The 13,176-nt window shown below is 41.6% G+C and overlaps 1 protein-coding gene across 3 annotated transcripts in view; it reads right to left on the reverse strand.

Moving 5' to 3' along the window:
* Positions 1-12,576, reverse strand: part of UBE2D2 (ubiquitin conjugating enzyme E2 D2) — a 48,999-nt gene extending 36,423 nt beyond the window's left edge. Inside the window, exon 1 of one of the 3 annotated variants that reach the window (XM_084885118.1) lies at positions 12,026-12,576. In XM_084885118.1, the coding sequence (XP_084741244.1) occupies positions 12,026-12,049 (24 nt within the window). In that variant the 5' untranslated portion in view covers positions 12,050-12,576. The remainder of the gene's footprint in view (positions 1-12,025) is intronic. The other 2 variants (XM_084885119.1, XM_084885120.1) reach the window with 2 other exon arrangements.
* Between the last annotated feature and the right edge of the window lie 600 nt (positions 12,577-13,176).

Genomic DNA, 13,176 nt, shown 5'->3' on the forward strand with positions numbered 1-13,176 from the left:
CTAAACAGATAATATTGACAACTAAGATTTCAAGATTCCCCCAATTTCATGGGTTGACATTACTAGACTATAATTTCTAAAAGTATCAAGGTCACAAAGCCAAGAAAAAACTAAGGGAATGAAAGACACTAAAGACAGATAACTAAATGCAAGGTAACTCTGGACTGGATCTTTTCCTATTATTATAGGACATTATTGGAACAACTGGCAAAACTTGAATGGGATCTGGGAATGAGATGGCAGTGAGATCTCAACAGAAATTTCCCCTAATTTGATGACTGTAATGTGATTATGTAACAAAATGTCACTGTTTGTAAGAAATACTCATTAAAGTATTTGGGTTAGATAAGGCATCATGTTGACTATTTAAAATGGTTAAAGAGCTGAAACCGGTTTGGCTCAATGGATAGAGCGTCGGCTTGGGAACTGAAGGGACCTGGGTTCGATTCCGGTCAAGGGCATGTACCTTGGTTGCGGGCATATCCCCAGTACGGGGTGTGCAAGAGGCAGCTGATCGATGACTCTCTCTCATCGATGTTTCTAACTCTCTATCTCTCTCCCTTCCTCTCTGTACAAAATCAATAAAATATATTTTAAAAATAAATAAATAAATAAATAAATAAATAAAATGGTTAAAGAAAAAATATTCTAAGTATTGTATTTGTAACTTTTGTAGGTTTGAAATTGTTCCAAAATTTTAGAAAGTTAGCCCAATCAGTATGGCTGTGGTTGAGCGTCAACCTATGAAGCATGAGGTGACGGTGTTTCCGTCACGGGGTACATGCCCGGGTTGCAGTTAGAGAACACACTGGATCGAATGGTCCTCAAAAAGATATGTTGCAAATCTTAATTTCTGGGACCAGTGAAGGTTACCTTATTTGGAATAAAGGGTCTTTTATAGATGTAATTAAATTAAGGATTTTTAAAAATTTTACTTACTGGTTTTCAAAGAGAAAAGGAAAGACATCAATTTTGTTATTCTACTTATTTATGCATCGATTGGTTGCTTCTTGTATGTGCCCTGACCAGAGACTGAACCTGCAACCTTGGGGTATCAGGACAACACTCTAACCAACTAAGCTACCCGATTAGGGTTAAATTAAGGATCATGCCCTAGACAGTTAGCTCAGTGGATAGAGCGTCTGCCTGTGGACTGAACAGTCCCAGGTTTGATTCTGGTCAAGGGCATATGCCTGGGTTGTGGGCTTGATCCCCAGTAGAGGGTAAGGCAGCTGATCAAGGATTCTCTCTCATCATTGATGTTTCTATCTCTCTTCCTCTCTGAAATCAATAAAAAAATATATATTTAAAAAAAATTAAGGATCTTGGTAAGATCATCCTGGATTATATGTGTAAGCCTTAAATTTAATATCAGTGTCCTTATAAGAGACAAAAAAGGAGAAGACCCACAGGTGATGAAGTGATGAAGGCAGAGATTGGAGGAATGTTGCTCAAATTAAGGAAGCAAGGAATGCTTAACAGCCAGCCACCAGAAGAAGTGTACCTTGAACCCTGCTGATTTTAAACTTCTGGGTTCCAATACTGTGAGAGAATAAACTCTCGTATTAAGCCATTTAGTTGTTTGGTAATTTAGAGCAGCCTTATGAAACTAATATAGATGGTATAAATAAGGAGACATTTAATCTAAAGGAAATCTATGATTCCCATTAGTTTACTATTATTTTAAGTAATCTACTTCTAAACAGATATCATTGTCACTTCTGTAAAACAACTCTGATTTTTCAAAACTGCCATCTGATATAAGCCCTTAAGAAGTTGGCAAAGGAATACAATCATTTATACTGGCATGATGCTCTACAAGTGGTAGGGGGAGTGCTCAAAGGACAGAAGCAGATACTTCTAATACAAGACGTTAAAAAGAATTTTTTTCACTTCTAAACCAACAAAAATACCACATGTATTCAAAACACATCTGGGAAATAATATTTTGAAGTTTGCTGAAGAAAAAATTTGGAATTCAGACCTGTTTCCCACTTAGAAATAGTATAAGACATTACTTTAACAACACCATGGTGTTTTCTTTTTTTGTTTGAGGTAGCAATGAAGTGAAATGCTAAACAGACAACACTAACACCTAAGATCTCAAAATTCTACCAATTCAATGGATCAACATTACTGGGCAGTTAAGCCACAGAGATAATTAATATTAAAAACTACGTTTTGTCCTGGCCACGTGACTTGGTTGGAGTGTCTTCCCTTACACCAAAAAGGTTGAGGTTCAATTCCCGGGCAAGGCACAATACAGGAGGCAACCAATCAATGTTTCTCTCCCTCATGGATGTTTATTTCTCTCTCAATAAAAACATCACTGGGAGAGGATTTCAAAACAAAAACTACCTTTTATGTAGTCCATATTTTCTTTCTACTCACCCTCCACAGGCTTGCAGGGTATGTGACATTATCCCCATTCTGTACACAGTAAGCTGAGGCTAAAGAAAACCAGCTAAGCCAAAACCGGTTTGGCTCAGTGGATAGAGTGTCGGCTTGCGGACTGAAGGGTTCCAGGTTCAATTCCAGTCAAAGGCATGTACCTTGGTTACGGGCACACCGCCAGTGGAGGGTGTGCAGGAGGCAGCTGATGGATGTTTCTGACTCTCTGTCCCTCTCTCTTCCTCTCTGTAAAAAATCAATAAAATATATTTTAAAAAAAGAAAAAGAAAGAAAGAAAACCAGCTAAGTGAGTTGCCTAAAGAAAAATCATAGGCCTTACTATTTGATTCCACTAATCTCTTGCTTCTTGTTATAATTCAATATACATTTGAGAAGTTATTTAACAAAAATTATTGTATGTTAAATATCTCTAATATACTAACCCATTACCCGACTTATAGCTAGAATATGGAAGTTATAAATAAAAATCAAAGCTGGCACTTTCAGCGGTGCCTCAGCCAGGGTGCAGAGGCACAGGACTGGCGCCATGCTTCTAACAGCGCTCCCGTGCCACAATCGCATTCTTGGACAGCAGTGGATCAAAAAGCAGCGACTGCAATCTGTGTCCTTCCATGCAAAGCAGAATCTGGTCTGCCTGGAGATGGAGGCAGAGAATCTATACTGGCCATGCCAGAGTTTGGGTACACTGCGCCTTCAGGGCAGCCGCCTTCCAGGCCCATCAAGGCCAAGTTCCCACGACATAGTATGCTGGTCGACCCTTTCAGCCACCTCAATGTCACCAAGAAGTGGTTCTAACCTGGGGCTACCCAGGAACCACTAGAACAGTGGTTCTCAACCTTTCTAATGCCGCGACCCTTTAATACAGTTCCTCATATTGTGATGACCTCCAACCATATAATTATTTTCATTGCTATTTCAGAACTATAATTTTGCTGCTGTTATGAATCGTAACATAAATATCTGTGTTTTCCAATGGTCTTAGGCGACCCTGCTAGTGGTTCTCAACCTACCCCCTGGTGGTTAGTGCACGTCATAGCAACTGGTCGTTCTGCCATTTGGTCAATTTGCCTATCAGTCTTTTTATTATATAGGATGTCACCCCAATAAATTCAATCTTTAAAAAGAATGTAAATAAAAAATAAAGTCCTTCGATTTTTAAACCCAAAGTTAGATTATTTTAAGATAAACATGAACAAAGCATAGACTTCTCATTTTTTAAACTAGGTGGCCTATGAAACAATGTTGGTACTAGACTAATTGTATAAATATTGGAAATTTGCAGCTTTCATTCTTTTGCTATAATGCACCTGTTTGAAACAAATTTACATATTATACTATAATGAAAACTATATACAATAACATATTTAATGCAGAATCTGATGAGTATCCCTTTTATTACATAAGAAAACACTATTCTTTTTTTTTTTAATATATTTTATTGATTTTTCACAGAGAGGAAGAGAGAGGGATAGAGAGTTAGAAACATCGATGAGAGAGAATCATCGATCAGCTGCCTCTTGCACACCCCCTACTGGGGATGCGCCCGCAACCAAGGTACATGCCCTTGCCCGGAATCGAACCCGGGACCTTTCAGTCCGCAGGCCGACGCTCTATCCACTGAGCCAAACCGGTCCCGGCAGAAAACACTATTCTTCAAGTGTATTTTATTTTATAACAAAACAACAATGTAGGTCCATCTTAATATATTTTGTTTTTAAATAATTTACTTAAATTTGTGCTTGTGGTATTTTAATTATATATTTTTATTAATTTACCTGGTCCCATTTGTGCTGTCAATTTTAAAAAAATATATATTTTATTGATTTTTTTTTTTACAGAGAGGAAGGGAGAGGAAGAGAGAGTTAGAAACACTGATGAGAGAGAAACATTGATCAGCTGCCTCCTGCACACCTCCTACTGGGAATGTGTCCACAACCAAGGTACATGCCCTTGACTGGAATCAAACCTGGGACCTTTCAGTCTGCAAGCTGACGCTCTTTCCACTGAGCCAAACCAGTTAGAGCTGTGCTGTCAATTTTAAGCCAAGTGTGCATTATTTCATGAACTCATTTGTACCCATCAATAATAATAGTTTGAAAAGTATTCTAATAAAGTTGGAAAACATAGATATGAGGAAAGAGAAGACAGTTTATCACAATCTGAGGGAAATGTGTGATAACCATGTTAACTGTTACAAAAGTTAAATAAAAAATGAGGTATCCATTGAATCTGGCAATTAAGTAACCTTACTAAACTTGAACAGACTATTCTTTCAAGAACTTTTTAGCACTGAAATGCCAAAGATGGGAAGGATAAAGAAGAGGAAGGGCCAGCACCGGTTTGGCTCAGTGGATAGAGCGTCGGCCTGAGGACTGAAAGGTCCCGGGTTCGATTCCGGTCAAGGGCATGTACCTTGGTTGCAGGCACATCCCCAGTAGGGGGTGTGCAAGAGGCAGCTGATCGATGATTCTCTCATCGATGTTTCTGACTCTCTATCCCTCTATCTTCCTCTCTGTGAAAAATCAATAAAATATTTAAAAAAAAAAAAAAAAAAAAAAAAAAAAGAAGAGGAAGGCATTGGCTCTTGTGGGGAAAGGGAATTAAAGGTTTTTTGTCTGTTTTGTTTTTAGGATGAGGGAAATCCTGGATAACTTTGGGTGCTGAGGAAAATTAATAGAGAAGACATTGGAACTAGGAGCACAGGATCTGGCAGAAAGAAAAAACTGGAAACCAAAGTTAGCTTGGCAAAGGGGAAAGCATAGCTTATCCGGAGAAAAAAGGCTGGAGAAAAGAGAAAGAACAATGATTAAGGTAATTTTCGAGCAATGGCTGGCTCTGTAGTCAAGAATGCTTTCATCTAAATCCTGGCTCTTCCTACCATAACCATATAATGATAGATAGGCAAGTTTATTTACTTCTCCAAGTTTCCATTGTCTCATCTAACCAGGGAGAACAGAATTCTAATAGGGATATTCAGATTAAGTAATTCTGACACAGAGTACTCTAAATATGGTAGCTGTGGGGTTTTGTTTTTGTTTTGAAAGGCCTCAAATGAAATAAAAAATTTTTTTTCACACTTAAAATTCTTCTATTTTCTCTGTAAAATAGGTAATTGGGTCACCTACTGAGATTAAAAGTGCTTAAGGAGGCAAGAAAGTGATTCTTAATCTTTTAGAGAAATTAAAAAACTCATTTGACTCATGAATATGTGGAGGACATAACATCCAAAATTTGCATAGTTTTAAGGGAGTTAGAGATACCTCTCCCACAATAAAGAGATGTTAAGGAAAAGATCTCCTGGTTCCAGAGCACAGTTTTAAATACTCAATTGTTTGAACAAAAGAAAAAGACTGCATCTTCTATTTACATACCTAACTTAACTGCTATAAAAGGGGTACATGGCCTGCCAAAAAGACACTGGAAACAGTCAAGAAATCCAGGTTCTTGATCCAACCCCAGTAAGTCACATGGCGTTTTCAGAAAGCAGCTCTGAGATGTGTTGCAGTGCTAAACATTTATGATTTTACTAGAGGCCTAGTGCATGGATTTGTACACTGGTGGGGTCCCTCGGACTGGCCTGCGGGGATCGGGCTGAAACTGGCTCTCCAACATCCCAAGGGGTCCCGGATGTCCAAGAGGGTGGTTCTCGGGTGCCGCACTCCGGAAGCAGGCTCCCTCTTCTTTGGTTCCCGGTGCATCACCTAAGAACCGCAGCTGCCAAGTCACTGCAGCTCAGTAGTTTCTGTGTTGCGCATCTGCCCCCTGGTGGTCAGTGTGTGTCATAGCTACCAGTCGGCCAGTCGCTTAGGCTTTTATATATATAGATTACTTGATATCTCGATGACTCTGTAGTCAAAAGAACAAATTATACTTTATTTTTCTGTTATCATTTATTATGGCTTTGAAGATTTGCCTAGGAACCTAACCAGCAAAATTTTATTTCTACAGAAAAAAACAAGTGTGCTTCTGCATTTCTGCAGATGTTCCTGGCAGCAACAGGCATGAGTCAGGTATTCCTATCCTAAGAACTGCCTAGGATATTTTAGCAGTCCTCTCTCTCTGGGCTAAAATATCCAGAAATGGACTTTGTCAACACTTCCTCATTATCAGGCAACAGTAGAGTAATACTCAGGGGAGACTTTAAAGAAAACCTAGATTTGCCTGGATGGTGTTGCTCAGTGATTAAGCACTGACCTGAGGTCAAGGCACATCACTGGGTTGTAGAATCTATCCCAAGAGGGAAAATGCAAGAGGCAGCTGATCAATGATTCTCTCTCATCATTGATTTTTCTATCTTTCTCCCTCTCGCTTCCTCTCTGAAATCAATAAATATATATAATATATATACATATTTTTAAAAGAAAACCTAGATTTGGTAATAATTCTTCTTCAATGATGGCTATTTAAATTACATGTAAATAGCAACCTAGAAAAGGCAAAGTTTTTCAATTCAATGAAATTTTTGTAAAGCAAAGCATCCTTTTCTAAACAAACAAATAAAAATAACTTCCTGGATATTTTAAGAAGCTTACCTTTTGGAGTAAGACAGTAAGTATGTCTGTTTCCCAAGACAGAATTAATTCAAACAGCTATCTTTGGCCAACCATTGATTACATTAAGATTCCCAATATCCCACAGACGATTGCAATTTTGTTTCATCATTTTGACTGGAATTCACTCAACCCTTACCTCTAATAACATTAATGTAATACTACTTGTATTACACTTCTAGTACAGTATTTTAAAATAATTTTTTTAATTTAGTATATTTATAGTGTTTCAACTCCTTTCCTATATCTTTAAGAATCAAGCTTTGATAATGTTCAAATCTGAGACATTTTGAAAGTAAGCAGCCTACAGAAAGATGACTCATAACATGAACACATCATAATGAAGTTAAGATTAAGATGTAAACTACTTCTATGGAATCGGTGCATCTACTAAATTGGCTTTCCCTATAACTTTACACATAACCATATAAAATCTAAGCAAAATTAATTAGAAGTTTACATAAACTACCTAATCTTGCCCATCTACATAAAGCAATACTTTGAAACTTTTAAAAAGAAAATAAGGTTTAAATTATTTAATCCTTATACTCTTGATTACTTATTAAACCTCACTTTTGTTATTTTTAATTCACCTATTAAACTGATGCCTACCAACCTCCCAAAAGAATGTGGTGGCTGTTTCAAGATTTGAATTGGTTATCAAAAATCTGGATTTGTGGCTTCCCAGGGAGGGAAGGGGAGGGGAGGGGAGGAAAGGGGAGGAGAAAGGAGGAAGATAAATCTGGCAACATTAGGCTCACAGATTCTAGCAATAGCAACACTTGGGGAGATTGGGTAGCAGCTGCCCTCTTTTGACAGCACATGCAACTTCTAGCTCTTCCCCCCTTCCCCCAATTCTCTTTGCTCACTGGTGTTACACCTGTCTGGCCTTTATAACCATCAGAGTTTGAAATCTTTATTTTACTGAGAATTGTATTTATGTATGTATGTATGTATGTATGTATGTATGTATGTGTTGACTCTTAAGCAGCCTTAACGGAAGCTAGTCATAAAAATCTTAACATGGTTACAGAGAACAAATTGATGGTCACTGAGAAGGGTATTGAGAGAATGGGTGAAAAAAAATTGAAAAGGATTAAGAAATACAAACTGGCCGAAACCGGTTTGGCTCAGTGGATAGAGCATCGGCCTGCAGACTGAAAGGTCCCAGATTCAATTCTGGTCAAGGGCACATCCCCAGTAGGGGGTGTGCAAGAGGCAGCTGATGGATGTTTCTCTCTCATCGATGTTTCCAGCTCTCTATCCCTCTCTCTTCCTCTCTGTAAAAAATCAATAAAATATATTTTTTTAAAAAGAAAGAAATACAAACTGCCAGTTATAAACATAGTCACAAGAATATAAAGCACAGCATAGGGAATATAGACAATACTATTGTAATAACTGTGTATGGTGTAAGGTGTACACTATATTGGGGTAATCACTTTGTAATTGTCTAGTCACTATGTTGTACATCTAAAACTAATAAAAATATTGTTATCAACTGTAATTGGAAGATATACCGTATTTTTTAAAATCTTCAACATAGTAACAGACTAAATGAAGTCCTGGCCTGTACGACTCAGTTGTTGAGCATTGTGCCAAAAGGTCGCTGGTTCAATTCTGGTCAGGGCACATACCTGGATTGTGGGATTGATTCCCAGTAGGGAATGTGTGATCCGTGTCTCTCTCTCTCTCCCTAAAATCAATAAAATCGTATTTTGAAGGGAAAAAAAAGAGAAAAGAAACAGACTAAGTCAGTAATGATCCTGGCAATAAAGCTATGTATAACAAATGTTAACTATAACTAGCAGAATACCATTAAAATGTACAAGGCATTGTTGATGTTAAGAAAAGTTTTTAGTGTTCTAACTGGTCTGTCTTTAGCTCCTCTAAAAATCAAAATATTCAGCCTTACACTATTCCCAAGAATAAAGAAATTAACCCTGTATTTCAATCTTAGCCTCCTGCATATGTATAACAAAAGTAAAAAGAAAAACAGGAAGCGATCTCTGATCAGCCAAATAGACCACACAGTTCACAGAATACATGAAGCCCTCTTCATTCAGAGCCTGCTGGATCTTATTTTAGACATAATTTTAATAAGCTCCGCGATCTGGTTTCCCAGCCCACAACAGATGAGATGCAGCCAACTAGAAAAAGTCTGGGGGTGGTGCTTTTAGAGGCAAACACTCAAAGCAACAAAATCAAAGCTCAAGACTAATAAAGTCAGCAGAAAAACCTCAAAACATACCAGGCTGGGGCCATTTGCTATAGATACAAATAATCCCAGAGGGTCCCAATCCCTGCACAAAACTACACTGGATGTCCACAATGACCCTCTTTGGTACACTGTTAAAACATAGGTCAGGAGATCTTAAAGTGTATATCTATTCATTTTTTTAAAATATATTTTATTGATTTTTTACAGAGAGGAAGGGAGAGAGATAGAGAGCTAGAAATGTTGATGAGAGAGAAACATGTTGATGAGAGAGAAACATCGACCAGCTGCCTCCTAAACATCCCCTATCGGGGATGTGCCTGCAACCAATGTACATGCCCTTGATCGGAATCGAACCTGGGACCCTTCAGTCCGCAGGCCGACGCTCTACCACTGAGCCAAACCGGTTTCGGCTTAAAGTGTATATCAAAATGAAGTCCATCAAAAGCTTTTTCCAAATGAGACATAGCATTGTCAAATTCACAGAATACTATTTCCCTCTATCAAAGAAACAAGATAAGGAATTCCTCAAGATGCCACATGTCAAATGTACTTGTGCTTAGCAAAATTTTATTAGAACCCTGATGCAGCGGTTCTGATAGTTGAGAGGGTATTCACATAGAACTAGTTTTCCCAGAGAATAATAATTGGGAAGGTTCAAAACCAAGTCCAATTATATAAGCCACCTAAACGTAAATCTTTTGGGGATTCGGTTATAGATACATTACTAGGGCTGAGGATAAGATAGGATGATCTCACCCATACCTAGGTAAGACAACTTAAAATTGGTCACACAAAAAGTTTGAGGGGAAAACCTCCATTTTGTTTTCACAATCTTATTGACTAGTATACCAAATAAATTTTATTTTTCTAATCCCTGGTAGTCTCAGACGCTGAACCATACTTAAGGAAGGCTCTAGGTAACAAGCCAGGGAGAAAATAGGTTAATATTGGGTTTCAAAAATTCAAATTATCATTGAATAACCTTGATACTCCTTATTAAAATTTTTATATGGCCATATTTTAAAGAAAATCTAGAGAATATGTAGTAATTCAAAGAAACCATAATACTGGGGGCAAATATACCTAAAAATTAAAATTCATGTTTTGAGAGCTATTCCCCTCTGAAAGAAACACAGGTATCAATCAATGTAAAGATGAAAGGCTACATTTCTTGACTATAAGTTATCACACATTATACTCACTCCTCTTCAGGTTCTAAAGTAAGTGCACAATTTTGTACAGGTAGAATCTTAAGTTGACAACTTCCCAACTAGCCTGTATAGGAAACTAGTAATTCCTAAAAGCCTTAAAAATAATGCATATATATTTTCACTTCGATTACCTTGAAGTGCTCCTGCCCTTGAATGGTTCTTTAAGATACATTTGGTTAAGGTAAAGCTTCTTTTAACAAATAACCTGCTTCGTTTCAATACAAGATTTACTTTCTAAATTCTGCCCTTTTTCATTTGTTAGAAATCAAAGAAGCCAAAAGAATTTGGTAAGCATCTAACCTAATTTACAGTAACCAGTGGGATTAATTTCACCTTAAAGGTCTTTTATCAAGAATGAAATGAAATGAAGACCAACTGCTGAGCTGCAGTGTTTAAATTGTCCAACAACCTGTATTTTCACTGAGTTTAAGGCAAAGTGAAAACTGGTTCTCTTCCCCTTGTATCTCCATCCATCCTTCAGGACACATAATTCCAGGATCTACTTCTAAGTCGCTAGATTTAATACAACCAAGAGAAACACCAACCAAAAATCACCAGTGGCACTTCCCCACTTCCTTAAAGGAAAAAAAAAAAAGAAAGAAAGAAAAAGAAGATAGTGAAAGGCACTAGAAAGTTACAGTATTAGGAGAGGGGTACCCTAAATTTTAAGCCAAGCCAATATTCTAGAAGCAGTATTAGGAAAACCTCAGTATAAATAACGAAATAAAGAACGCTTTGTCTTTAAAGGGCAAAGAAGTCCATTATAATGGGGGGGGGGGGGGAGACTAACAAAATCCCTTCTAAATTAAAACGGTCTCTCTGAACGTATCACCTAATTCAATCTTAAAAAGAAAATTGCGTAGTTTTCTCCTGTGGCTTTCAATGCTCACGTTTCTACCTCTACCCTTGCCAATTTAACAGCTTTTCTATTAGATCAAGTCCTGCAAACTTGCAGTGTTAATTTCTGACTATCTCAAGGAATAAAATACTTCTCCCTCTACTTCCCTCCCCATCAAAAGACTCTGTTTTTTTTTTCCTTCTGAACTTCCCACTCTTAACAGTTTCTGGACAAGTAGAGTGAGTGGACCGGTGTGTGCTGGCCTCGAGGTGAGAGAACTTAAGAAATTCTTGTGGATCGGAGAAAAGGCCTTCTGGGTCTATCTGAGATCCCGGCCCCAGCTCAGGTGGTTCCGTGCAGGGGGCCAGGAAGAGGGCGGGGGAGACAACGGGCAAAGATGGGGCGAGCACCTTCGACCTGGGTCGAAGGGGCTGCCCCAGCCCCAGCCCCCCCTCCCGGCAGCTCGGACAATGGCCCTCCGGCGCAGCAGCCCCAGGCCCGGGAGAGACTCTGGGACGCCGCATCGCGCAGAACCTGGGAAGGAGGCCGGGGAGAAGCACGGAGCGGACGAACGCACCTCCGGCCTAAGCGCGGGGTGCGCCGGGGCCTTCGCGGCGCCATCACTGGGAGCGGGTGTGAGGCCGCCGGCGAGGCCCTTGCCCACAGCCGGGTCCGAAGAGGCCGCGAGCCCGGCGGAGGCGGAGGCGGAGGCGACGGCGGGGAGTGCAGGCCGCAGCCCGCTCAGCCGGCCCGCCCAGCGGCCCAAACCCACCGCCGACCTTCGGCCGCTTACCTTGTGGATCCTCTTCAGAGCCATCGTGGGAGGCGGGTGGCGGCCGCCCCCGGCGCGGGGACGGGGACAGGGAAGGGACGGGGAAGGGGTGAAGGAGAGCGAGGCCGCCTCGGTGATCGCGGGTCGACAGAAGATGGAGGGCTCGGAGGCGCGGGCCCGGCGGGACCTGCTGAGGGCCGAGGCCCACTCGGCTCCTGCGCCTGCCGCAGCGGTCACCGCATCACCCGGCGGCGGCCTCTTTATGCGCTGCCGCCCGAGCAGCCGCCGCCGCCGCCGCCGCGGTAGGGCCTCTTCCTTCTGAGCTCGGCGCCGCCTCCTCGGCCGTCGCGAATCCCTCCGCCGCGGAGCAGGCGCCCAGGCCTCGGGCTCGGCCGGCGCCTCCCGGTCGCGCAGCCGGAGGGGCAGCCTGCTGCAGGTGGACCGAGGGACGCGCGGGCGTCGCCGCCGGGGTGGGGCCGCCCGAGCGCGGGGTGGGCCCAGGCCGAGGGGCAGGTCGGGAGGCGCGGGGATTGGCGGGCCCGGGGAAGGAGGGCCGGGCTGCGCCGGCGGCGGCGGAGGGATACGGGCCGCCCCTGTGAGTGGCTTACGTGCCTCCGCTGCGGCCGCGGAGAGGCTGACTCCGAGAAGCTCTGGGAGGAAATCTCGCGAGAGCCGTTGCGCGGGACGAGGCACCTCACGCGCAGGGACTCTCGACTCTCTCGCTCCTGGCCACCCACGCGAGGGTCTTCAGAGATCGGTAAACGTTTAAAGAAGAATGCCTTCCAGGTCACTGAGTTGTCCCCATAGCATAGGCCGATCCGGGAGGAGGCACTAATGCCCCCCGCAGCGTTCCCGAAGGGAGAAGGGACTTGCCCAAGGTCACACAGGTCCACATTGGCAAAACGGACTCGCCAGGTCCTTTCCCGAAGCCGCGTGGTAACAGCCTGGTCACCTGCGAGGGACGTGTTCCTCCACTACAACGCAGGCAGCCCTGATATGGCTTTTTTTTTTTTTTTTTTTTTTTTTTTAAATCAAGGCCCCAGCTAGATGACAGCTTGAATGTGTCTCAGTCGTGGCAATCGTAGAAGTGCCCAGACCTCACTTTGGTAAATTGTTGCAAACACGCACTCTCCCGCCCTGGCCAGGTAGTTCGTTCGGTTAAATTAGCAACG

Source organism: Pipistrellus hanaki, assembly GCF_964339955.1.
Source record: "Pipistrellus hanaki genome assembly, chromosome: 5".
In the NCBI taxonomy this organism is placed as follows: domain Eukaryota; kingdom Metazoa; phylum Chordata; class Mammalia; order Chiroptera; family Vespertilionidae; genus Pipistrellus; species Pipistrellus hanaki.